This window comes from Thunnus maccoyii, chromosome 2 (assembly GCF_910596095.1).
Source record: "Thunnus maccoyii chromosome 2, fThuMac1.1, whole genome shotgun sequence".
Lineage (NCBI taxonomy): Eukaryota > Metazoa > Chordata > Actinopteri > Scombriformes > Scombridae > Thunnus > Thunnus maccoyii.
In genome coordinates, this window is record NC_056534.1 from 7,575,688 (window position 1) to 7,603,497 (window position 27,810).

The 27,810-nt window shown below is 38.7% G+C and overlaps 1 protein-coding gene across 1 annotated transcript in view; it reads left to right on the forward strand.

Annotated features, from left to right (window-relative positions):
• Positions 1-478: 478 nt before the first annotated feature.
• LOC121905536 (voltage-dependent calcium channel gamma-2 subunit-like) overlaps positions 479-27,810 on the forward strand; it is a 68,321-nt gene continuing 40,989 nt past the window's right edge. The window contains exon 1 of the mRNA XM_042423839.1: positions 479-703. Within this exon, the coding sequence (XP_042279773.1) occupies positions 493-703 (211 nt within the window). The 5' untranslated portion in view covers positions 479-492. The remainder of the gene's footprint in view (positions 704-27,810) is intronic.

The following is a 27,810-nucleotide window of genomic DNA, read 5'->3' on the forward strand; positions in this document are numbered from 1 at the left end:
TTCTCATTATCTCTGGCTGTTTCAGAGTTTGACGTTTAGAGGCCTTCCAACTCAACAAAGTAGGCCTAGATCCCAGACCAGGTCTCTTGTGGGATCTGCTAGAAGCCTGTGTTTTTAGGTCAACATTTTTTTCCAGAGCAGGGCAATTTAATGCCACTTGAGGACTAGAATTTAGAAACCTTTGTAGCTGAGGGTTCTGTCGTCCTCGCCAAAGTCTGTTTGACCCATCTGTTGGGCCAAACAGCCACCCATCCACCCCAAAACCTCATCTTATTTTTCACCTGGTTCGCTGTCCCCCCCCCAAAACCAACCATACGATTTCCCCCGAGCTCCCCTAACTCCCCCGCCCCCCCAGCGGCCCCCCGCTACCGTCGTCCGCCCGACGCCGCCCACCCCCCGTTTTCCGAGCTGGCGTGGCGACGCAAACTCACAAATATTTACTTCCTGTACATCAAGAGGAAAGGGGGCCCCCCTTTCGTGGAATGCGGCAACATGGGCGTGTTTGACCGCGGAGTTCAGATGCTGCTGACCACGGTGGGGGCCTTCGCCGCCTTCAGCCTCATGACCATCGCCGTGGGGACAGACTACTGGCTGTACTCGCGCGGCGTCTGCAAGATCAAGAGCACCAACGAGAACGAGACCAGCAAGAAGAACGAGGAGGTGATGACGCACTCGGGCCTCTGGAGGACCTGCTGCCTGGAAGGTGAGCCAAAGATGCACTGAAGAAGCCATATATACATACACAGATACACCAACAACAGCGCGCTCAGGCACTAAGGAAGATCGATTCCTACATGCCCACACACACACACACATACACACAGTCCTGCATTTGCACTCACATGCCTACACATGCCCACACTATTCTGTATGTATTCTGCATCCATTTCCACACATGCAGACACTCTAACCTGCACACACCTCTGCTTCTATCTATCTATCTATCTATCTATCTATCTATCTATCTATCTATCTATCTATCAGACTTTCTGCACCAAGTGTGTAGCAAGTCCTTGATTCCAAAATGGTTCTCCATTTATTTTAAAATTGCAGCATCTTCCACTTCTTTTCATTTAGGATGATTGAACCTCTCATAATGTTGAAACACTGAGTGATGAATGCAGCTTCTTCCTAAGAAATTATTTGGATGAAGCTTCCACCAACTGCTTTTTGGTTGCTTACCTCTGCGGGATTCGGGTTATCATTTTTTTTCTGTCATAGCCAGTGAGCAGGTTTACCTTTTAATTGTCCCAGCAGAGAGCAGCTTGGCTCTTTTAGCAAACTGACACACCAGACCCCCATAGGACACACATGGTCATATGGTCGCAAGTCCTGCGATAAGCTTGTTTTACACTCTATTGACGGGAGAGATGAATACAAATATGGGTAACATATGTGTAAAATTGAGACAGGCTGATAAACATCCAGATGTTTACATCTCCAACAGTTTGTAAGTACAGTTAAGACCAATCATTGAGGACAATTGTGTGTGACATGATGAAACAAGGGGGATTGATTAAGGATGGGTTGAGAATTTTTTTTTGATTTTATACTTATATGTACTTCGGGAGAGCTGTCAGTTACAGTAATCCCTCCACCTCTACATACTGGCCATGTACCTTTATCAAACCACTGCAAAAAATGGGGGACAAATTCCACAATCCTTGTTCTATGGAAAAACACCTTCAAAGCTAATGTCTCGCTTTGGTAGAGTTATCCAATTTGAAGAGATTTTACTGTGGTTTTAGTACAAAATTCTCTCCTGTGTTTTCTTGGAAATATTCTTTGCTGTTTATGAGAACGGGATATTTATTGGTGGCCACTTTCTATGGGTGCTAAGTATCCTCCCAGCAATGAACATAGTCGCAGCAAACACAAACAGGGAAATTTGCATGAAAAACATAGTCAATTTGGAAAAAGCCCAAGAAAATACCACTGTAAGTCAAGCTGTCAAAGCATCAGATTATCCTCAACAAAACATTGGAACACGTTTTGTTTTCAACAAGGATTGTGGATTTTGTCCCTCACTTCTGATAGTGGACTCAAGTTAAGGACTGGACTCACAAAGGTCCAATATGGAGAGGAGAAAGAATTACTGAGGCCTCGAGCGCTCTCTACATACAAATAGGCAGTTAATAAAGAATCAAGATAGACTTCAGAAAACCCCAATGTGTGACCATTTGTAAACTACATTCAAATGTTGACTGTTGATACAGTCTGGTCTGGGGCCTTGGTCAGAACTGATATCTTGAAATTTAAGAAATTTAAAGATTCAGATTCAGTGGAATCACCTGCAGAATTTTTAGACCAGTTTCCACTTTCTGAGGTAAAATCTGGACGGTTGCACCAATGTGTTTGAAATGGTGACTGCAAGGAAACGACAAACTGGCGTTAGGGTTTGCTGGACAGCTGACATGGAAGAAAAGATAGTGGACTGACTCGGCCCTACATAACATACATCAGTTATTCCAAAACATATAAGAGTTGTGTTACAGAGAGCAAAAGAGGTGGTGTGTAGCTCCTTCTGTAAGATGAAATGTTTTCAAATCATAGTTTGTGAATATGTTTGTGATTAGAAATAAGAAAGTCATACTTACATATATGTGCTTGAGAAATATCCCTGCTGTTTCTCACAAGTATAGCAATACAAGTACACACACACACACACACGTATCGCATAGGGCCAGGACACACACGCCTCTACCATGACTGTGTGATCCATCTTTACCCTGAATCACACAATACCCTGCTTCACATTCACCTGATCCACGGGACAAAGCCATGTGCTGATGACATAGATTCAGGGCATTTGTGGGACTTCAGTGATTGCCACAAGAATAGCTTCTGTATTGTCATTATAAATGCTGATGATGGGTGAGAGAGAAGGAAGGACAGAGGCAGAGAGATACAGACAGATCTAACTTCGACGTTAAATATGAAATATGTGATTGTATTTGCCCATTTTCCAAAGTTATGTTAATAGTTTTACTGTATGCTGTGTTCATGTTATATGGTAACATATGATGACCATTTTGGGACTTAGAAATACATGAAAACTAACATCCAAGTGGCAATTATGACTGGAAAGTTTCCTTAAAGCTCATAGATGTAGATACTAAGATAAGTATGACGATATGTAGTGGATGACACGTTGCAGAGTCAAAATTCAATAGTTTGATGTATGCACTTATGAGCACCTATAGTTTGTGTGTCTGATTGTCAGTGCACTCATGAAATAGGCTATAATGTGGATGATAGCTCTGTCCTATTTTGACCCCACTTTGTCACTTCGGTTGAGCCATACAGCCTGTATGGTCGGACACCCTGCTATCCATCATCTCGATGTTACATTAACATGTATTGTAAGAGAAAATGTGATGAGCTAATCACCTTAGTTCATCTGGATCCTTTTGCTACAGCGGCATGTACAGCAGTTATCTTCATCTATTCAACATAAGTACTGCAGACCAGACAGTTTTCTTTTTTTTTTCTTTTTTTTTTTTTTGCAGAAGCAGAGCAGTGTAATGAAACAGTAATCTCTTTACAACATGCTAACTACTATTTCTCAGATCTGACATTAAAACGAGCAAGTTCAAGCAAAGCACATGGCATTTAAATGTTATATCTTAATCGGTAAGAACTACTGTCAGTTTACTCAGTCAATTTTACTCTAATCTTCAATCTAACTAACTCCTTTTGTGATCATCAGCTATAGTATACCGCCAGTTTATGACATGAAATTAAGCAAATGTACTTCACGGGTTAAACTATTCCTGCACCTGAGACTTTTCAGGTTTAGAGAGGTGATTTTTCTGCTGCTAATAGGACAGAGATCACAGCACATCATGTGACTGCTGAAGCAGAAACATTACAATAGACGATTAGCTGTTTCCATTAAATGTATCTCAAATCACATCAGTACTCCACTGTCCCAGAAAAAGACATTTTCTCAGCTTTCCAATGTACTAAATCTCAGCCTCCTTCCTTTGCTGAACCTTTATTCTGCTAGAAATCTACATTTTTCATATAAGGACGTTGAACAGATTGAATGTCTTCTTTTTTTCCAGCAAAATCTGCAGTACATGCTATTATTCATCATTATTTAAACAGGTTTGTTTATGCATATGCACCAGTTTTTAACCACATACATTTTCCTAGCTTACTTCTAATCTGTATGGGTTGTAAGACACACACACAAACAGCATATTTAGCTTTGATATTGTCTTAATGTGCTATTACTACTACTGTACTCCTTGTCTTAAACGGCATGGCTTGGTACTTTGTTATGCAGGGTACTGCTACAGTAAAGCCTTTGACCAAGACTAGAAGAATGAAAGTCATTATAGCTGGTTACATTTGTTTCCATCAGTTTTACAATTGATTTTACAATTTCACTGATGCCACTCAAGCTTTGTCAAGGCCTTGCCCCTGGCTATATCCCTAACCTTTTGACCCTTTATGGGGTGAAAAGGTCAGGTCTTGGGCTCACAGGGTTGAGACATGACTGTCTTTATTCCTTTGTCTACGTCTGAGTTTCAGTTTTTCTTTAAAATAAAAGAAAGTGTCGAGATTTTTATTTACAACAGCCTGTGTATATGCTTCTACACAATGACCATGTGCAGCTCCAAATGTTAGCAGCTAATAATCTCCAAATCAGCATGTCAAATGCAAGAATATAACGTGTAAGAATAAATAAAGTCTGATACACGTTCTCATTATTTAGATACATTTATTTGATCAGGCAGATGAGAACAGTGTTACGTGTAAACCACATCTACAAGGTGTAGTACAAAAGCAAAAGCCTTTTCACTTTCAACAAGTAAGACGAGAGTTACAAATGTAAGTACGATATCCATGAATTATGGATGACCGCCAGAGACCTTGGGGGTAATAGCAATAGACAAGCAACAGGATAGTAGGCCTGGAGCGGGAAACACTATCAGCTGCGTTCTGTGACCTGCCACCACAACCAGTAATAAACAACAAGATAAGTAGCCAACAGAGTAGCAGGCCTGAAACTAACATGTAGATGCTACCATTAGCTTTATTACTTATTGAAAACTATTGGTGCTTATTACTTGTGAAAGAAGAAATGCCTAGAGTCATGAGATGAACACCAGCTTTGCACTTCTGGCATAGGTGTTGAGGTGCTAATGCTAGCTGTTTCAGAACCTGCACAAAGAGGCAAGGAGATGAAAAAGAGACAATTTCTGTATACACAGTAACAGTATTAGGACAAATATCATGATTTTACATGAGAAAAAAGAGATGATTCACAGAAAATCTTATGTTCTGCACATGAAAGGTGAACAGCATTGTGTTCTGCACTTTGTGGACGTGTCGTTTTCATCCAGCATCATGAACACTCTTTTCTCAATGATAATCTGCTTTTATTTGAAATGACCTCAGTAGAAAACAATGAGCAAGCAGCTTCACATCACTGCTTTTTCAAGCACAGTTGAAAATCATCTAATTTTATGCAGGAGTAATGCATAAAAGCTACCTGTGTGACGTTATGTAATCACGTCAAAGACAACGAGGTCATGGGAATAAATTCACTCTGGCAAGTTTATAACTACTTAGACGCCGGTTTGTTGTGAGTTTAAGGACAAAATGTGTATTTTAAAGACAGAAATGTTGGCAGAGGTTGCGAAATTGTGTCAAATCACCAACACATTTGTAGATGTGAATGCAGCCACGCCAACTCACTCCATGTGATATGCTTATTTTCCTCACTAAGTGGCTTTACTTTTCACACTCTAAGCTCGCTCGGTGTCCTTGGCACCGGAGATTTGAAATGGTTAAGAGCAGAGAGTAATCTGAGAGAGATCCAGCTCCCTCTGTGCGCTTCGCCTTCAGAGCTACAGTTGCTTTATGGCTGCGTGGTGCAGAGAGAAAGAAGAGAGAGGAAGAGAGAAAATTGTGTTGAGAAAGAGAGAAAGAGGGAGAAAAAAAAAAAAAAAAGAACAAGAGAGAGAAAGAGCAGGCAGCCCTGGTTTGCTGTCACACCCCCTCAGGCATCCTGTGCTATCTTTAACACACAGGCCTACGTTCTATCTAACCTATCTTGCCCTGGCTTTTAACATAATACGTCACAGTGTATGCTTTTATTTTAATGCTCGGGACACGATGTACATGATTTGCAGATACCAGTGACTGACTGACTGTTTGAGTTTTGTCATCACTGTCACGAACATCCTGTTAGCATCACAAAAAAAAAAAAGGAAAGATCACACTTGAGTTCTGTTTTGCAGATATGATTATGTTTCTGCTTCCATGTTCAGGCTTGTATAAATGTGAAAGAATGTCTCTGTCTGTCTGTGTGTGTGTGTGTATGTGTGAGGTAGGCTATCTCAGGATTGGAGTGCATTACGGTGATGACATTAATTATGCTAATAGCCATCAGCTCCGTTAGCTTTTCCGTGCTGATAGTCAACAGAGTCTCTCCACGCTGCCGCTTTATCTAAAGCTCCAGCACTGTGATTCGCCAGGATAGGAAGTAACTAATTACATGGAATCAGATTACAAAAATAATCTGTTTACACAAAGGAAAAAAATGCAGACCAACCCCTTTATCTAAAGCTCCAGTAAGTGGTTCAGTGGATGGGGAGCACAAATGACATGTAATCTGATTACAGAAGTAATCTGATTAGTAAATATCTTTCATATCAAACATCATGTTGTAGGTCGGGATGGGGACAAGCAAATGACATGTAATCTGACTGAAGCAAACACACATTGCTGCTTTATCTCAGGCTTGATTAAGTCATATGACGGGATGGAAAGTGATGATTACAAGCAATTTTCCTAAAAAGTAATCTGATTGTGTTACAAAAGATCACCAGAATGTGGTGGTGAGCAACGGGCTGCTAATTCTGCTCCAACCACATTCTGTACTTGTGGAACTGAATATTTAAAGAGTTAAATAATTAGCTTTCATATTTGTCCTGTCCTGATAGTGTGTTGGTGTCATGGTAGGATAATGATCATATGCTTGTAAGAACTAGTTAAGATTGTATTACTACCTGGTAAAAGTTGTCATATGATATTTATATTTTCCAATAACCTTATAGAAGTTTGTGTTTATTTTCAATTGTTGGATTATTAGTTATTTATGCTAAAATAACGCATATATTTAGGATTATGCTTTCCATGTGTGCTAAACTGTAAGTCCATACTATTTTATATATTCAGTGCATGATAGTAGTGCTGTAAGGCTGTTTAGTGCACATGTGTAAGGCAGTATGTTCAGTATGGAATGACTGAATATACAGAATATAACATGAAGTTAGTAATGGACCACAGTCTAAAATGTAACTTCAGATGCACCTGTTAAGATATTGTAATCTACATAGCTTCACATAAACCCTCTTTAAGTGTTTCCTTCCAGTCTACAAGGTTTAAGTCACAAGAAAGCTGGATTTCTTTAAGCATAACATGAGTCAAAAGTAAAGAATAACCAGCAGTAAAAGTGGTTTTAGATCTTAGGTTGAATAAAATGGATACTATGAATCATAATAACAAAAACAGTCATGAGTTTGGCCCTAAAGAAATAAGGTTTATACTTTGGGAAATACGCTTATTTGCTTTCTTGCCGAGATTTAGATGAGAAGACTGATTCCTCTCATATCTTTGAGAGAGGGTTAGCTTAGCTTAGCACAAAGACTGGAAGCAGGGGGGAAACAGCTCACCTGGCTCTGTGCAAATTTAGAAAAACACACCTCAAAGCACTTCTAAAGCTCACAAATAAACACATTGCAAACACTGTGAAAAATGATGTAATGGTTGATTGCCAAAGACCTGTGTGCATTTCACATGATGGAAATAAAAATGAATGAACATCTTGGGGTGAAGCCTTGTTACATTCACATTTTGGATTTTAGAACTCTGCTGACACGCTGATCCATAGCTACTTACAATGACATCACATTTCTGACATCACAAGTAACCAATTTTAAGAAGAGCAAAGGTCTAACAGAAGCACGGTTGCTTAATAAAAAATGCTGAAAACATGTAACGCACTATTTATGATGCATGATGGAGGAGTGCTGGGTAAGGAAATAGGAGCCATTGTTCTGCCTCTGCACTGAGGCTGGCAAACAGTCAGCATCCAGCCGCGCTCTGTGGGCGTGCTGTTGTTGATACTGTAATAGAAGTGACTGACAGGTCACGGCAGCTGTCAAACCTCAGCCCTCAGTGTGCTGTAACCGCCCAACTCCTGGAGACTCTTTTTTAACAAAGAGACAAAATTTGCAATTACTTTTAGAGTCATAACTTATTTAATGAACAATTTCTGTTTATTTATTTTTTTTAGATATCTCTGTTGCCCAAACAGAATCCAGCCGTGTTTTTGTCAGAGTAGTTACTACTCGTTGTTATAATACAGGTGCACATTCATAAAATTCATAAGATGGATACTTTTTAAACCTGTATTCCTCACATGACAGCTCAAGACCTTATAATTCAGTAATGACAGTATTACAGTCATATAATCAATCATTTTTTACCAGAGCTGAATATAAATTTCTCTCCAGCTAGACACTCAGCTTTGAGGTTCATTTAGCCTCTTCACAGCGTTCAGTAATGGAAAACACAAAAAAAACCCATTAACATTATTATTATGCAACACGTGTGTGGTTCAACATATTGGGTTACTTATTCAGTTTTTTGTTTATTTATTTATTTTAAACAGTGCAGCCACTTGGAGCTTCTGACCTTTCAAAGGCTTAAATTGCAATAAAATAGAATTAAATGAAATTAAACAAGATCAAATTTGATTTAATTTAATTTAATTGTTAAGTAAAGTAAAATAAAATAAGATTAAGAAAAAACATCCCATTGAAGTGACAATAAAGAAAACACAGTTTTGAATTGGGACTTTTTGGTATTTGTTTTTTGCCCATTTTATGTTTTATTTAATTTTTTTTTATTCTTTTTTTTTTTTTTTTTTTACAAATCCTTTAGTCATTGCTCCATCTAACAAATGGAAACTGAAATACAGACTCCAGCCCAATAAGTGGAGAAAACACTTCAGCGGGGCCTGGTGCAGCTGTGCCGGCTTATCTTTTTCATTAACCTCTGCGTTGTAATGTCAATACATTATCATACATGAAACCCCTCAGCGTACAGTTTTCCCATTTATTCCCTTTATGTAGCTTTAAGGTTGGAAAAATAATACTCCAATCTGTCTGAATGTATCATGTACAGTCATTACTGTATCAGCTTGTTCCGGCTCTTCTTTGAAGCTATGTGATATTTATGCTTTGAAATATTCAAACTCAGGACTAATTTTCGTGACTGCAACATCCCATCAAATGGAAATAATCTAGATGTTGTTTGCATTGTTTTTTAAAACACGTTTCCCCAAAATTCAGCCTGACATCACCGAAAACTAGACCTCCACTAGACTTTAAAAGACAGTTATGTGGGTTTGAACAAAAATTTGTTGCACAGCATTAGTTTCAAATGAAGAATGACTTGGTTAGGTGTTCATGTATTTCAACTGGGGGCCCTAAATGCATCACTTGCAACATCACAGACATCACTGCGATGAATAGAAACAGAAATACAGAGGCAGTAACATGTACACAGGATAAACATCATGTTACAGGAAATTAAACTTGGAAAGAGTACATTGTTCATCTCTTTCACCTCCTCTTTTTATCATACTAACATGCATGATCACACAATATGTATCCTCATGCTAAAAGAGGCCTTTGCTTGTATGAGACCGCACACACACACACGTTTCAGCCTCTCGATATCCGTGCAGCCATCGCACGTCCACTCGGTCCCCGCGCTCCTCCATCCAGCAGCTATCAAGTCTGCTCCAGTTGGATTCACTCAGTGTGCCTGTCATCCTGGATGGATGGCCCCGTGTCGGTGGTCCAGCTGCGGAGGCTGGCTCCAGAGATCCAGCCTGTCGTGGACTTCCATGATGGATCTTGCCCCAGGACAGTCGCTCGTTCCTAGGCACAGACCGGAGCTGCCCTGGGGGCTCCAGCCTTGACAGGTGGAGCTCAGCAGGCTCTAAATGCTGCTATTAATCTCCATCACGGCGGGTTTGAGAGCGAGCGAGGTGTGTGTGACAGGAGATATGTTTCTGGGAATGAGTTGTGAGTGTCTGAGAGTGTGCGCTCCGTGTGTGTATGTGTTTGTACCGGCGTTCAATTTTAGTTTTCATCATGCTCAAAATCATTTTGTTACTGAAGACATCTGAACCCTTTGAACCTTTGAAAACCTCACCAGATCTAATCATTTCCATCTAAGAAATAGTGACCTGAATTGACAAAACAAAGGGTGGTTTGAAAAAAAAAAACACCTTTAGGCTTATGAAATCTTTATACTGTTCAAATTCAGAGTTGTCCATTTATTAAATAATACACATTTTGTTGCTGTAAGTAAGTAAACATGTTTTTGGAAATGTGTGGTTTGCTCCTGACAGCTGTGATAGAAGCAGAGCGTGTATGATCTATGAAGTGTAAAGGTGATGTTGTTTAATTATATTCAGTGTTATTCCAGCCTTTGATGAAAGAGGGGAGTGATCTACGGATATAAAGACATATTGCCACCATAATTAGTGCTGGCATATGCATTTTTATACACGTTATGATGTTTTACATGCATGGTTTGCAAGCATATGTGTGTGAACAAGCTTTGTATGTATAATGTTATGGAGGGTAAAAACCTGCTCAGACAATGTAATGTGAAAAACAGAAGGACAAAAGTTCAGTTCCTACAAGGTTAACCGTTGATTTTACGACTGAGGACGGTGTCTTCAACTTGTGTCAAAGTCAGACAAGCCTTTGAAATGATTTATGTAAAATGTTTGTTTGGAAAGTTTTTTAGAGGCTCATGCAGCTTTGCACAGGTTGAAAAATATTTCCTTTAATATAAGAGTTATGCTTAAATCACAGTTGAGCATGTTCAGGTAAAAGGTGTACATGTATTTGTTTGTGATTACTTGCATACATACAGTGTGTTTGTGTACTTTTGTTAATAACATTAACACACTTACTGTTTGAGGTGAAGATTTTTGGTTGAGGTTAGAATTACACTAAACTTAACTTAGTGAGTAAAGCTCATATAAGCTTCTGCAGGTTAGGGGAAGCAACGAGAGAATGAATGAAAGCCAATACATTGTTTTCAAAAGGGTATAAAATGTCATAAAAGATTGGTGGTGAATTTGTTTCATAGAGATTTACCCTTAAAATACATGTTTCCTTTAACACATTAAATGTAATTTCGGTGTAATTTCGACTTATTTTGGTGACTAATTAGGGTTTGTGCGCTAAAACCTGCAGCATTTGAGCAATAGTTTCCATATCATTTACACACTTCGGAAGCCCAATTATTATATGTAGTAGATCTTCTCATATATGTACCATCATTGGTAGGAGCAGTGAGGTATCTGACTCTTGTACTCTTCTTTTTATACCCAGTGTGGTGCTTTTTCAAATTGCATTTGTTTAGAATTTGTTTTATACCTTTATATCAGACAAATACATATGTTACTTTATTTGGATTGTAAACTTTTTTGGGTCATTTTGTATTTTCTTTGAAATACTGGCAGAGAAATGATTTATATTTTGAGCCATGACTGTAATGAAAAGATGTACCACATTATTTAATGCAATGAACATGAACATGTGATCTTACATTCGTCAGTTGGTATGTTTTTACAGTATATATACGTCACATTTATTATGTTTTATCACAAAGTGGTGGTTAAATCCCCCGATGACCCTCTCCTCATTAACTAATTAATGCAGTCATTCTACCTTCTATTTGCGGCAGCTCTCCTCATCCTCTTTCATGGCGGTGCCGGGTATCTATGGCCACATGATGCTGCGTAACTATGGCGATGCAGCGCTCTGTTGGCAGCACAAGGCCGCCTGTCAAACAGGCATCACGGCCTCTCAATCAAAGAGACTGTTTACAAGCGCTCACACACCACCTGGGACTGACACACACTCCGCTCCGCACCATGGGAGGGACATCAATCACACACACACACACACACACACACACACGAGTATACAGACATGCAGGAACATGCGCACACATTGATACAGGTGTAGTAGAGAGACAAGGACATACCATGTTAACACACAACAGGCGTGAACAACATGTTTAATATCAGAAAATGTCACAACTTTTCATTTGCATATAAAGCAGCAAAAGAATTTCTTTCCATCGTGAGAGAGGGCATTCTTAACATTTTCACTATTTTCTCAAGAATTACTGAAAGAAATCCCATTTTTATCAGTATGTGTATTATGTAGAAGATCCAGATTTTAAAAATATAAACACAGTCTATTAAAAGAAAAATGTGATTGTCTGGTAGCAGTTGAATCTAAAATACATTTAAGAAAAATGCTAATCTGATGCTTTAATAGTACATCATGATTTTGTAATTTATTTTATTTTTAATTAACCTTTATTTTACCAGGCAAGACAATAAGAACAGTTTCTTATTTACAATCACAGCCTGGCAATTTTCACCTCATTAAATTAGTTTTTCTGTAATGAAGTGTTGCAATCAATATTTAAGTGTACCAGTTTTCCCTCAACCCGTCTCCTCTACTCTACTACATTTCCCACAATCGCTTTCAATATCTTCTGGAGAGGAGGTTTTTAGTTGAAATCCAGTATATTGTTTTCAAAACCTTGTCATTTCTGACACATGGCATACTGGTATTTATATTATAGTATCATTTCTTATAGTTTTATCCTGCCTCAGAATCCCACTAGTTTAGTGTCTGAATCTTAATTTGCAATAGTTTGTGTTTCTGCAGGGTATCTTTAAGTTGTGGTGATGTCTCCAGCAGTGTGTTTTTACAGTCTGTGATCTGTCGTATGTATGAAATGCCCACCTTCTGTATACCTGCATCTATGCTGCATTTGTACAAGTGATGGAAATATTTCATCCCACACTGATCATGTAGTCGCCTTTAAAATGGAGGCTGGCTGGCTGTACAATAGGTAACTGACAGGTGTCAATCCTCCCAAACAAACACACCATTTGCTGAACTGCTGTTGGTCTTCAAACTGAAAAATCATGGCAGCTTTTTCAATCAAAGTCAGTTTCCAAAGAAATCTGAGGTACAGAACATGTAATCAACTAGAACAATGTTTCCAAATTGGAGTTTGGGATCACACCGAAGGGTTGCAAGACAAATCTGACAGGAAATTTAAAAATAATATATATATACCTAAACTATATTTTTTTCTGCATAATGTGAATTTTCAGTCCAAACGAGAGCTTTGATTGTTTCCTTTTAAGGTGTCACAAGCTAAAAAGGCCTGGGGGCCACTGGACAACAACAAGTGTAGTTTCTGTATATCTAGTCCAGTGTTTTACAGTGCAGGAACAGTGAATACTGTGCTGTGTTTTAACAGCATATGGTAGGATTCTCAGTCATCCACTGTATGTAGGACCAGTTCAATACCAAAAAGGTAAATTCTGTCTAGTCCTCTCTTTGACTGCGTACTCACAGTATGTGCACAATATACAAGCACCTGCTGTCTTCCTGTAGGTGGTTAAGCTCTGACTTGTCTACAGATGTCTGTTAGAATAAATGCAGACAGGTGTGAAGTTCAGAGAGATTTTGAAGACTCAAAACTGAAAAGTTTACGCACTTTTCAGTATTTGAACTGTGGCTTCACATGCCGGATGTCCATTATTCTCACCACAGTTAGTGCAAATACTAAGGTCTGTATATCACATAAGTTTAAAACATGTTTTTGTAAAAGCTTCCTTTTTAGGTAAAAAGTGATGAAAATAGAAAAGTGTGTTGATTTGTCTTATTGGCAAAAAATAAAATAAAGAAATGAATTATATCCTGTCTTATATCATAGTAACAACATGATAAATCTGTATTTCACAGCAGACTAACAGTGTAATGAAGACTTTATAGTAACAGTATAATTGTGATTTAATAACAGAATGTCATGTGCTGTGTTTCTCAGTGGAGTCCAGTGCTTTACAGTAGTAACAGTATGTCATGCTCTTTGTTTTACAGTATAGTAGGTTGAGTGCGGTGTAGCAGAGAGCTGTTGGCACCTCCACACAGTCTGTTTAACGCCTGGTGGGAGAGGTGCTGACAGGCCGACTGCTCCCTAATCCCACAGACATCAGGAGCCAAAGGGAATGACCAGGGAGCTCAGTGGATGTGTGTGTGTATGAGCAATATCTATATACAGTGTGTCTCTTTCTTTCATAGATAGACATAGTATTATCATTTTGTGTCCTTAGACCGAGTCGCTCGTGCTGTCGTCTCACAATACAAGAAATACAGAATCTCTTCTGATGTACAGGAGTCGGCCATGTTTGTGTAAAGGGTCTATTTGTCGATCAACAGATAGACGCCGTCAGACCCCGCCCACCATCAGTCACAGTCGGGTGACAGATCGACCGAGCCGCTCTCAGTGCGAACGCAGGGTAAAGCCGCCGCTGCTGCTCCGTTGTGGAGTTTGTGTTAGTCGTAACATATGGTCAAACTGATGGAGTAACAATGCTGTCATCTGTAAGCTACATGAGTCATAAACATAGTGTCTGTGTGTGTGTGTGTGTGTGTGTGTGTGTGTGTGTGTGTGTGTGTGTGTGTGTGTGTGTGTGTTCTCAGTCTCACTCGCCTGTATATGAGACATTAGCCCATTGATTACTGATATGCATTAGAGAGGAGAGTCGAATAAGCAGATCCCAACACAAACACACATTCACACACGTGCCCCTGATACCACACAGAAATCAATTTAAGGGGGCATAATATGCTTTTTTGTGATTTGCTGTTATTTTTATACTGTTATGATGTCAGATGTTAATTATGGTCAAAGTTCTTGAGGTGAACGTAAAAAAAATGCTCCCTGTAAGTCAAAAGCCAGGGTTTGTGCCTGCTGTGACTGCTCTGTTTGCATCGAACTGATGTCAGATCGTTCACGCATGTCCACAAACACTTGTCCGTTCTTTGGTTGTTTCATGGTTTCATGGTACTTTAGCTTCTGGGATTTAATGAATGGGCAGCTTCCAGAAGATAACCAATCACAGGGGGCCTTAAAGAGACAGGAGCTAAAACGGCCTGTTTCAGACAGAGGCTGAACTGAGGGGCTGCATTTGAACTGTAAATCATGCAAAAATATTCCAGTAGAGCCCCAGAATATAAACTGATCTGGAAGTGTCCATGTTATGTCCCCTTTAATGAACAAACTCAAATTACATGTACTTGTATTTTATTTTGTCTCCCTTAAATACTTTGTGAGTAATGGTAGAGTTGTGCTTTTGTTATGAACCACATTTACTGCTTGTTTTTACCTGAGGAAAACATCCAGTTCTCTGTTACTTACCTCTGCATGTGTATGTGTGTGTGTGTTTGTGGCTCACATAAGGATGAGATACCCCTGCCTACACATTTCATCAAAGAGGTCAGAGTGCAGGGGTGAAAGGTCAAACTTGTTGTCTTGTAAGGTCAAGTGACGTATTATGTACAGGGATTCACTCTCACACACACACACAGTACCATGTCACCATGGTGACCTTTGACAGCAATAGATAAAATGCGCATTACTACTTCATTTTTGGCTTTATTATTATATAAGTCCACATTTGAACACAATTCAATAGCTATGTTACGATGGATGTTCTTCCTACAGGTGTTATCACTTTGTCCACTGAACCGTACATCATATAAAAGCACAAAAATCTATTTTAACACTTTTAGCAATAGTAAACAGTAAGCTCTAAAACTGTTAGATGATATTTATGTAGTTGCACTATTACTATATGGGATGTATTCCAGGACACTATCCCACCCGGAACACTGTGAAGTACACCATCTGGCAGATATTGAAGATGTTTCACATGAGTGACTGTGCGTGTGTATGGATGAAATGGCGTCTAGATCTGTGTGTGTATCTTTGTGTTGGGGGTGAGGAACGTTTTCTTGCAGCAGGACCATGGTGCATAGTACACAATGCACACAGTGACATAAATTTCATTATTATAACCGTAGATAAGGACTGACATCTAATACATCACTCTCTAAAATTAGTTTGTAATTCATGACGTAAAACTCATGACCTATCGTATTTTGGTCACTAATAATACTATGCAATCGACTTTTAAAGATCATATAATGACATGTTTTAAAACATAAAAAAATAATAATAATTCTGATCTGTTTTTTCCACAAAGAAAATGGTTAGAAATTCTTAAAATGATATCCATTCCTTCTACCTCATTGAAAAATCAAGAATCTATTAACATGCAAATATTGGACACAAGATGTCTCCTACTTCACTGAGAAGTCCATTCTCAGTGTATGGAGGCTTCAAGTTTCCACATCACACTTGTCTAAGTTAAAAAGTGCACCATGTGATGTCACAAATCATGTAAAGATTAAACTGAAAATTCAGGTGAGTGCAGAGAAACTTTCAGCAGATGAACGTGAAAACAGCCTCCTTGTGTCAAACTGCACAAACACCATCCTGCACAGTGAAGCTCAAACATCCAAGTCAAGTAGTAAGCAAAACACATTTTTCAGTGTAAGTAATTATCTTATCTCTTTGTCATTCTTCCTCAAGACACATAATATTTTTTTCTGCTTCCTTTCATTTACAATTACATACAATTACATTGTAATAACAATTACAAATACATTTAAAACAGAAATTGTACAGCATCATGTTTCTTTGGCTGTTGCAATTTAGTAGTATATAGTCTAAATGTAATTGCAGTTGCAAGAAATGTATTGTATGTGCACAATTGCATCCTACAAAAAGTCATTGTTTTTATCCTTTAAACTTTAACTTGTGGTATTTGGAAAAGCACAAATGGTGGGTTTTTAGGAATATTTATTTCGTACAATTATTTTAGAAATTATTTGTTTTTGGCAAGAAAAAAGAAAACATGTCAAATAGCAGGTTTTCCGCATGTGAGCGTGGTGGATTATTTGTTCTCCACCTGCTTGTGATGACGTGACACTGAACGGAGTGTGTGCATGTGTGTGTGTGTGTGTGTGTGTGTGTGTGTGTGTGTGTGTGTGTGTGTGTGTGTGTGTGTGTGTGTGTGTTGCTGTTAATCTGCATGTAATACACAAAAAACATAAACAATATGGGATATTTTCAGACTATAAGGCAGTCTCAAACTTGGCGGTGTTTGAAAGTATTGTTGTCGGCTTGGTTAAATAAAAAAACAACATAAACATTTAGTTTAGTTTGCTGCTGACTGAGCAGTTTGTCTTGACTTGTTGGCACCAGCGATATGTTGGTGATTTCAACTTGTTTTTCCATAACAAGCTCAGTGTGACACATTTCCCGGTATGAGCTAACGCTATTTTCTCTGTTGTGAAAACAGGAGTGAATTACATTTTGTTCTGCTATTTCGTTAATTGTAGCTCATAGTAATGTGGGTTAGTTTTCACCTGTTGTTGAGCTTTAACAGCCAGTAGTAGTTGTGTCCTTATAGCTGTCCTCTTTTCAAAACAGCACGCAGTAACGTTAAATGTTAGCCTATGCAATGCATATATTCACAATGTTCACTTAGGCCTTAATTGGTTTAGAGTTTAGTTTATTGGTTTGAGTCTGGATCAGGAACTGAATGTTACTTTGAAAACTATAAACCAATATTACATTAAATGTTCATAATTATTATAATAGTTTTTTGAAGAACACTTATTTTGTATTTGCAAATACAAATAATTATGCTGCCTCAACAAATACAAATACAAAAACAAATACAAATAATTATGCTGCCTCAACAAATACAAATACAAATACAAATAATTATGCTGCCTCAACAAATACAAATACAAATACTGGGGTCTCTGCACATCCTTAGTTACTAGCTCACATGTCTTTCTTATACAACTCCACCTCTGTAACCAGTGAACCTGTAGAAACTCCAGTCACTGTCTGTGCTCAAGATGAAACAAATAGCTCTATAATCTGGTTGCTGGCTGTGTGAGAGACACCCAGATGTCACTACATCTGTCTCCATGACACAAAGTGAAACCCACTGAGGGGTCAGGTTATGATTCATCAGGTTTTTATGGTCAGTGAGATGAGTTTACGGCTACACGCCAGATGTGGCTAACTCACGTTAATGGTAATGGTGTAACATTAAGCAGACTATGATGAACTCTGGTGTCTGCGTTTTATGACTGGTGGTCTGCAGTAAATCTAGTATGCGTTTATGTATTGCGTGTGTGTGTGTGTGTGTGTGTGTGTGTGTGTGTGTGTGTGTGTGTGTGTGTGTGTGCGAGCCTCTGTGATTGTGAGTTTGTTTGGGTATAGTTGTATATACAGTATATGTTTGCCTGTCAGGAATGTGTGTGTACTGGATTGTCTGTGTTTCTGTGCATTGATGCATCAAAAAAATATTTGTGTGTGTTCCCTAGACCATCAAAGAGAGGAAATTTTACTGGTCCTCGCTTCTTCAAGCAGCTGTTTGAAGGCTAAGACTATAAAACCCCTGAAAACATATTTTCTTAACTTCTTACTATGAATGATGGAGTTGTACATTAACCAAGATTTCTACCAAGGTTAGAACAATTTTGGTTCTTCTACTTGAGATATTTCAGGGTTTTTGTCAGTGTTCTTTTCACTGAGCACCATCCAGGATATGAAAATATTCAAAATCTGATGACAGTTGTGGGGTTGGTTTGATGGTCAACAGCACTGTCAAACAAATCTGATCAAACCACAACCATACAGTCCTGATGAAGCAGATTAGCTGAGTTTGTGGGTGTTAAACTCTCAACAATTAAAAAAAGTATTCTATAGATCTTTAACTTTGTTCTTGAGATTGAAATTTTTTAAGATTAGAAGGGTTAGGGTAAGGGTTGGGGTTTGGGTCATCATGGGTTTGGGCAGTGGTGCCCAACTTGAAGGATCGGGACCCCTCAAGATATATCTGACAGGTCAAAAAGCAAAACTTTCTCTTACACAAAATTACATTTCTTTGCATTCTTTCTTGTGAAATACTGAATACTTTAACCTCTTTGGGCCTCTAAAATTCCTTTGAGAAGAAAAACCACTTTGAATTTCTCACAACTCATATTTTGAACAGGTTATATAACATGTGACAATGAGTCATAAGTAGCTTCATTTAAAGGTGTCACAAACGAAAAAATGTCAGAAACTACCAGGCAAACAAATCCACTATGTAAAAGAGAGTCCACACAAGTATTAACCTGTATTAAATGATTTTTGGTATTTGTAATTACTATATGTTTCAAGATTCAATACTTTATAACCATCTAAATGTACAATAGTTGATAGGATGTGCTTGGCTTTGATGTGCTCACATTAAACAACCAGAATTCCAGGACATCACAACATAAAAACATACAGATTTTAATTAACTCCAGACATACTGAGGCTACAAAAAAGGGGGTGGGTGTCATTTCATGATATTTTTGCCATGAAAAATTAATTTCAATAGATATTGGTCCTTAAGGTTTAACCATGGTTTTAAATTAATGGTTACAAAAGGTTGCAGAAGCAGACTTGTGATGCATGGCTGCCATCATAGCATTCCCCGAGGAAGGCGCTATGACATTTATCAGCCATTTTTTATCATACCGTTAGTGCCCTCGTGCCATCAATTTTCACTAGAGAGCTATTATATTCACTTGCTCTTTTTGGCTGAGATGTTCATTTTCTTATTGCTTATCCACTTCCTTATTTGTTCTTTGCTGTCCGGTCTCTGCTCCGCCTACACTCGCCGCCTCACCTCTCAGCAGGGTGAAACTATCAGAGTGTTAAACCCCTAAAGAGTAGAGAAAGCAAGTAGGTAACGATTGCTATAATTTGCAGGTGAGTGTTTTCCTGAATTAATACCTCATATCCTCCAGCCTCTCTGATTTCAGTGCTACAGTCATGGCCTGATGTGTACATGGAGGGGGAACGGTATAGAGGAAATTGAGCCTGATTAAAATAAAGCATTATTCAGAGTTTGTAATTTGCATGAATTAGCTTCGGGCTGTTCTCTCACAAAACAGTTGCTGTTGCCTTGGGCATGTACAGCAGGTTTAGGTGTCTTCTAATGGTTTAATATACATATAGGAGTCATGGAGTTGATGTCTAAAATGTATTTTTATTCCAGATGATTTGTCATGAACCGCAAGGTAGAGACTTTCTGTGTGACTCAGATGTAAAAACGGTCATGGATGTAAAGTAAAAATAATTAAGTTTAAAATGACTCGCCTTGGGTCGTTATGCAGTTATTTCTGCACAGCTGAATGTCAGAGTCACAGAGAGACATACAGTAGCTGTAGAGTGAATCATTTACTGAGACTTTTAACCACTCATTGATCCATTGCAGCTGTTAAATGACCCAGTAAAGATTGTGGTTGTACTGGGCAGGTGGTGGTGGTGTGGTGTTGTGTGAATGTAACAATGAGAAGGCGTGTGTTGCTGAAAGAACATTTACCTGATTGTTAAAATGAGTTTATACTGGTTTATTTTCTTTATTTTTATAGGGATGAATGTTGGTCTGTTGGTCGGTCCACCACTTTAATGGAGACTGAAATATCTACACAGCTGTTGGGTGGATTGCCATGAAATTTTTGCACAGACATTCATAGTTTCCAGATGATGAATCCTAATCGTGATCCCTCAACATTTCCTATAGCGCCACCATCATGTCAAACGCACTTCCTTCTTGTCGTACTTGGAAGTTTAACAGAACCTCATCGAGAAGCAATGAAACATCTGAAAAAAAACAAAATCCTGAAAAATAAAATGTCAATCTGATAGTTTAGGCTGAAAGCCTGGGGAAGAATTGACTGTTTATATTTCGAGCAGACTCAACAAACTATATATTTTCATCCAATTCTGAAAAGGTCAAAAAAAAAAAAAAAATAGACCTTTTCCACCAGGGACGGACACAATAATGTCGGAGGTCCTTCAACCAAAAAATGAAAATGTAATAGTTTATCATTTTTTTTCCATAGCAGTATAAAAATAAATAAATAAATTACAAATGCCATGTAAATGTCTGCATTATTGATGCTCTAACCCGACTTAATCAGGATTATAACATGATAAATAATGTTGTATCTTTACTATAAAGAACAATGTCTTTACTGCTTTATCTTTGATTGATCTTCACTTCCGGTATCATTTTAATACAAATACAAATAGAGTACAAATTTAAATAAAAACACTGTTGTTGTTTTTTAAACCTGGAAAACATGCAAAGGAAATGAAAGTACGTTTTCTCAGCCCGGTCTAGTGTCTGCAGTCTTCTTCTCAGGCTGCATATGGCCCCAATAACCTCCACGAATAAGATAGAGAAAGCTGTATGTTACCTGAGAGGCAAAATCCAGGACAAATATGATCTGCAAATCACTACTGTCTACAGGACAGTAAGAGGACACTGTTTAGAGATTGAACTGAAACTCAAACTGGAACAAACATTTTGAGAAGTGGGGGAGAAAATGCCCCAGTATGACAATTATTATTATAATTAAAATTATATGATGATGAGTGATTTATAGAACTGAACTTTCACAGTTTCATATTACCCAAGTGGATTTTTATCTTTCTAACTTGGTGCAACGTGTCACTTATCGCTATTTAGATGTTCTTTACTTACACAAACAGCTGATGACATGTTTAAGACTGTGATCCTGCTGTTTTGAGGGAACAGGGAGCTTCTTCCCTGAAGCAGGTACCGCAGCACATGAGTGGAGTCAGAATAAAGTGAAACGATTCAGCAGTTTTCCTGAAGCCTCTCAAGAGTTTGAGCTCAGGTCAGAGCAGTGACAGCAGCATGTGGACACAAAATGGCCTCCAGCTACTCGGCTTGTTTGTTGTTTTGTAACTCTGCTGACAGGCAGGTGACACACACACACACACAAACAACTCTGCTTTATTTAGTCCATTCATTGCAGTGAATATGTGTGTGTATGTGTGTGTGTGTGTGTGTGTGTGTGTGTGTGCGCGCTCAAGGACATCATTAGTGTGTGTCTATACGAGCGTTATTTTCAAACCTCATTGTGAATTAAGTGACTATTAAAACACGTCCTTTTGGCCATCTGCTAACTGTACAGTCGAGTGTCACTTCTCTCACAACATCACGTGTTTCAGTGGATGTGTTGAAGCTGCTTTTTCTCTTTGTGAAGGCAGTTTGTAACTTTAATGTATTTTTAAATGCCCCGATGGTCAAAAGTGTTGCGTATCCTGTTCTTAAAGGAGCTGGAATTCAAGCTTTTGCAAATATTCTGTCACCTCTCGCACCCATTATTGATCTTAAATCTCATTGGCACCTGAAGTCAGTTTGAGCAATTTACATACTTAAGTCACATCCAACAGAACTTTACTCAGATTTCAACTGTTTATATGGTTGATGGCACGGATAGAAGTAGGACAGAAAATAAGATGTTGATGACAGTGCAACATGGAGACATCACACTCCATCAGAGAGGCAGAAAATGACGCATGGATTCAGGGAAAAAATACTTGTTAGCTTAGACATAGTTAGAATTAGAAAGAGGCTGTTATTGTTAGCCTTTCACAGATATTAGTATCAACTTATATGTCGGCCAATGAGAGATATGGAATCACAGTACAGAAATACCAAAAATATGGTTGAGATCATTGAGAAACTCACTTTTTTCATCAGTGTGCACTGTTTATCTTTCAACTATAAAATGTCCCGCTCAATACATATCATGGTTAGGAAAAACAAAGGGATTCTTATAAAAAGTTATGTGTTAATGTTAAAAAAAGAAAACGATATCGGATTTTAAAACTCTCATTTATCGATATTGATCTCAAGAATTAAATTAAAACGTGTAGGACAAATGACAGGATGAGGAGAATTCATAGTTTTGGAGCTATTGTGAAGCCCTGTTGCCTTTTTAGTCCTTGATCCAGGGACAGACCAGACCTACAGTATTAGACGTTTGTTCAATAAGCAAAGGTAAAAGTGGAGTGACATTGATGTTGGGAAGAAGAAGAAGGAAAAGGAAGAGAAAATTTATTGACACACTTGTTCTCAATGTCCAGGTTCAAATTTGGTTCTAGTTTTTACAACGAACCCTCCAATTTAAACAACAGAATACATTAGAATGACAAATATACGCAAAGGTTTTCTGATCTGGCGGCACTATCGACAGGACGGCATCATGTTGCAAAAAATGAAATTGTTTTCTAATCTTACAATGTGTCAGGCACTGAGAGTTTGTATTAAAAAAAAAACATTCAGGTTCTGGGACCTTCATTGTCATGGTTACAGTAAAACCCATATTAAATGTTTTGTTGACTCATCCATCCATCCCGACCTCCTCTCTCTGCTGACTTTTACTCTATAATGACGTCACCCAACTTCCTTCTTTCCTCCAGACGAGACGAGAGTCATAAATTCTTCGGCCACTAGAGAGATTTGTCACTTTGTTGAAACCATTGATGTTGTCATTTTTCTATAGAGGACAGTCTCAATATCTATTATGTGATCAAAAATAGAATTTCAATAATACTGTTTTTTATATAAAGTGTTCATAATAGGTATCACATTAAAAAGTTATATCTGCTGAGTGTTTTGCCTTTGCAGAAAAAGTTAGTGTTTTGATACGCTCCTTGTCATATTAAATGATAATTATTCTGTGAATTTTCCACTTCTATTGAATTAGAAAGTGTTTTGAAGTTGTGGTGAAACACAGCCAAAGGCTGGCCTCTTGGTTTCAAGATATTTATGGAACTAAATAGTTTATGAACTGTAGGAGGGGCAAATTTTTTGTTTTTGTTTTCTAAGCATTTCCTGTCCCTTTCTTTCTTGCCCTCGGTTCCTTCCTGCTTGTTGTGAAACACTCGGGTATTTCTTTGAATATTCACAGATAATTTAGATGGCAGAGGCAGGAGGGAAAGGAGAAGGAAGAGAAAAGAAGGGACGAGCAGGAGGAAGAAGAGAAAGAGGGATGGAGGTGATTTGGTGGATCCAAACTCTGCACCCGTTGGCTTTTTCTTAAATGAGGGACCAGAGGCGAGAGCTGCAGCGAGGCGCTACTCAGAATACTGGATGCAACCCCCCCTCTCCTCCCTCCTTCTCCCTCTCTCTCTCCCTCTCTCTCTCTCTCTTTCAATCCCTCCCACATTCTCGAGGAATCAATAGTCGCAAATTAATCATTCTGCTCAGAGCACTTTGAGAGAGAGAAATACAGAGAGAGAGAGAGAGAGATGCTTTGCATAAAGATAGCGAACCAGCAGTGTGCATAATCACACCTTCAGTGCTTTGAGCCTGATTAGATGTTATTCATTGTTGTTTCACTTGTTTGGGGATGAGTAATCATTGTTGTCATGGCGATTGTTGTGGCGCCCCCGTTCGACACTCTTTATATCATTTGAGGGAGGAAATATCTCTGGAAATCCACCAGGCAGAGATTTTAAAGCCACACCTACCTGCTCAGCTCCGAAATAACGAAAGCGTCAATGTTCGTCTCAGTTGATAATAAAAAAAGGGAAATGTTATTATTAGTTTTCATGATATGTGTAGAATTGTTAGAAGTGATACAACTTTAAGTTATGTGAACCAAACCTGTGAGAGAGATAACACAAAATAATAATATATAAGACTTTATTTGCACTCAAGCTTGTACAACATCTTATAGTTTGCCTTACAACTCTGACATATGTACGTTTTATATTTTTATAACTAATGCACAGCCCACCTACACACAAGGATAATACTATTTTAATAATAGTAATTATAATAATAAACTTTATTTGTATAGAACATTTCATACATGAAATGCATCTCAAGGTATTTCACATAAAAACAACAAATCAATGGTTGCAAACAAGCAATAAAATACAATAAAACAGAGTGAAACAAATAAACAAATAAATATCAATCATCCTTTTTTTTTTTAGCCAATTCATGTTTTGTATTGAGAACATTTTTTTTTCATACTTACACAGCAGAGCTTTTCTTTTTCATTGCTCAAGGGCACTTCATCAGGAGGTCTCATCCAAGCTGGATCGTCTGTATTTTTGCTGACTCTCAGCACCCATTTCAAGGCTGATTAATCTATTGATTATTCAATCAATCGTTTAGTCTATAAAATGTCAAATATAATGATGAATGTCTATCACATGATACCAAAGTCCAAAGTTATGTTTCGCTTACTTGTTGTGACCAGCAGCAAAAAAAAAAGTAGAATGAATGATGTAAAATTGAGAAATGCAAACATATTTTAGCATTTGTTGAACTTTAATTTGAAAATGCACATTTATACATGACACAGGAAGACCTCGACACCGTGTTGGTGACAGCTTTCTAAAGAGATGTTTTGAAATCTGGACTTTCAATTTACAGCCGTGGTTATCTTGGCAGTCACAGCATGAAAACCAAAATTCAGATAAAATAGTGAAGAATGAGCTGAGGTGCGGCCATCAGCCATGGCTACAGCGGCTGATTATGATAGATTGAGACACCTGCTGACCTGGTAAACACAACACATACAGTAGACCACATTTCAAGCCTTTATATCCTCATAATGGAGGAAAATGTTTCAGAACTGCCATCAAGACACATTAAACTTCAAAGCAGTGATCAGAGTTTGCTGTTGCAGTTTTCATGGGGCCAATAATTACTGTATGTACTGTGTGAGAGCGCTAGACCTCCACTAAACACCTGTACGACACCTAAACACCTAACAACATCTGTACGCTAAATATGAAGCCTCCACCAGCAGCCGATTAGCTTAGCTTAGCATAAAGACTGGAGAAAGGGGGCAAGAGTTAGCCTGGCTCTGTCCAAAGATAGCATAATCCACCTATCAGCACATCTAAAGCTCACTAATTTACAAATTATCAAGTTTTTTTTTTTAATCAGTACAAAAACTGAGGAGTAAAAATGGCAAGTTGTGGTTTTATGGGGATTTATGTGCAGGAATATTTGTCGGTTGGCAGCAGTGACTTCCTAGAGTCTTGTCATCACAGTAAAGTTGCCAGGCAACAAACGGAGACTCCAAAGAAGATATAACATGTTAATTAGTGAGCTTTAGAGGTGATGGTAGGCGGATTTTGTTACCTTTGGACAGAGCCAGGCTGTTTCCCAGTGCTACACTAAGCTAGCCAGCTGCTGGCTGAAGTTTCATATAGTGTACTAGAGTGGTATCGGTCTTCTCATGGAACTCTCGGCAAGAGGAAATGTCAAACTATTTCTTATATACATATGTTTCGCTCCTGTACATAGCCCATGTAATTTGCAACCCTGAAACACACACCCACACTCTTGCATGCTCTTTTGCCAACCCTGCACAACCCTGTGTTCCACAATCACACACTCACACAGCTTGCGTGACAGTATGTGTTGCTCTCTTTATCCAGGCTGCGAGCATATGACTATGACACGATCCCCCCCCCTCCCCTCCGCCTCCAACCCAAAAACAACAAGTACTCCATTTGCCTCGGGACACTTTTCAGTTTCATTATCACTGCAGGATCTCTGTCCAGAAAATATCTGGGAGATATATCGGGGTGAGGTTGGAGGAAAACAGTGGAGGCAAAAGGGGAATGGAGAGCTGAAAGAATTCAGTGTAGATGGAAGGGCAGTAAAGGAAGGACGGAAGGAGCGAGAGGTGGAGAGATGGAGGAAAATTGTGAGAAAGAGCAGATGGAGAGACAAACAGAAGATGGTGAAGAGGAGAAGGTGAAGCAAGAGGAGAAGGAGTGGATATGCGGGGATGATGAGAAATAGAGGAGGGGAGAAAAGAGCAGAGGAAGACAGGGAGGGGTAGACATGTGCCAAACAACATCTGTGAGGGAGGAAGGAAGAGGAGAGGTAGCTGTGGATGTGTACGGCACAAAGCTTTCCAAACAACATCTGTAATGAGAGCAACATCTGTAACGAGAGAGAGGGAGGAGAGGCGAGAGGAAGAGAAGATCTTAAATTGAGAGAGCGCTGAGGTGACAACTGACGCCGCCGTGAGTGATTCTTAGTCATAGTTAATGTTGTTGACACAGCAAGAGAGTTGGAAAAGTGGACAGTGGAGGCTTGTGCGGTGTTTTATGACCACAGCAACATCAGCTGATAGTGACCAAACACACTTCATCTTGTTTACTTGCTTTCTGATCTGGTGACAAGTCAAGTGCAGCTGAGCTTTGGGAAACAACATCCATCAGAGGAGAATCGCTTATCAGCTTTGCTATCCCATCTATCGCTATAAACACTATAACTTTAGCTAGATATCGGCTAGCTTTGAGCTGTTATTGGACCGTAGGATTGTGATGCTTATTGTGTGGAGGCAGATCAATGCATAATAATTTTTCTGCATTAGTGTCTTATAGTGTCAGGTGTGTTTGTATGTGTGTAGATGTGCATACTGTGCAAAAACTGGTCGACTTCGTCCAAAAAAGAAAAATAAGTTCATTACAGGAGGGTCAGTCCAAATGAACCGAGATATCAAGGAAGGCAAATAGTTAAATCAGACGAGTAGACAGAAAACAGAGTTGCTGGACACTGAGGCAAAAGCACAACCAGGCAGGGAACTGAGGGAAAATGACACAAGATGTCTGTTAAACTCTTGTTTAGATGCTGATACCTAAACTCAGTTTGGCTCTATATTTTGGATTCTGTCTGCAGTTTCTTCAGCATTTAAAAGTCCCTTTCATTAACAGATGACATCACAATAATGACACACAAGGTGGTATATTAATTAACAGCAATCTTTTGTATTTCACTTAAATTCATAAATGATGCTGCGACTGAGGAGCTGAGCTTCAACTCAGGTCTCCCTGCCTTATGATTTGAATCATCAACTTGCAGTATTAATTGAGTTTCTTGGTCACTTCAGGGCAGCAAAA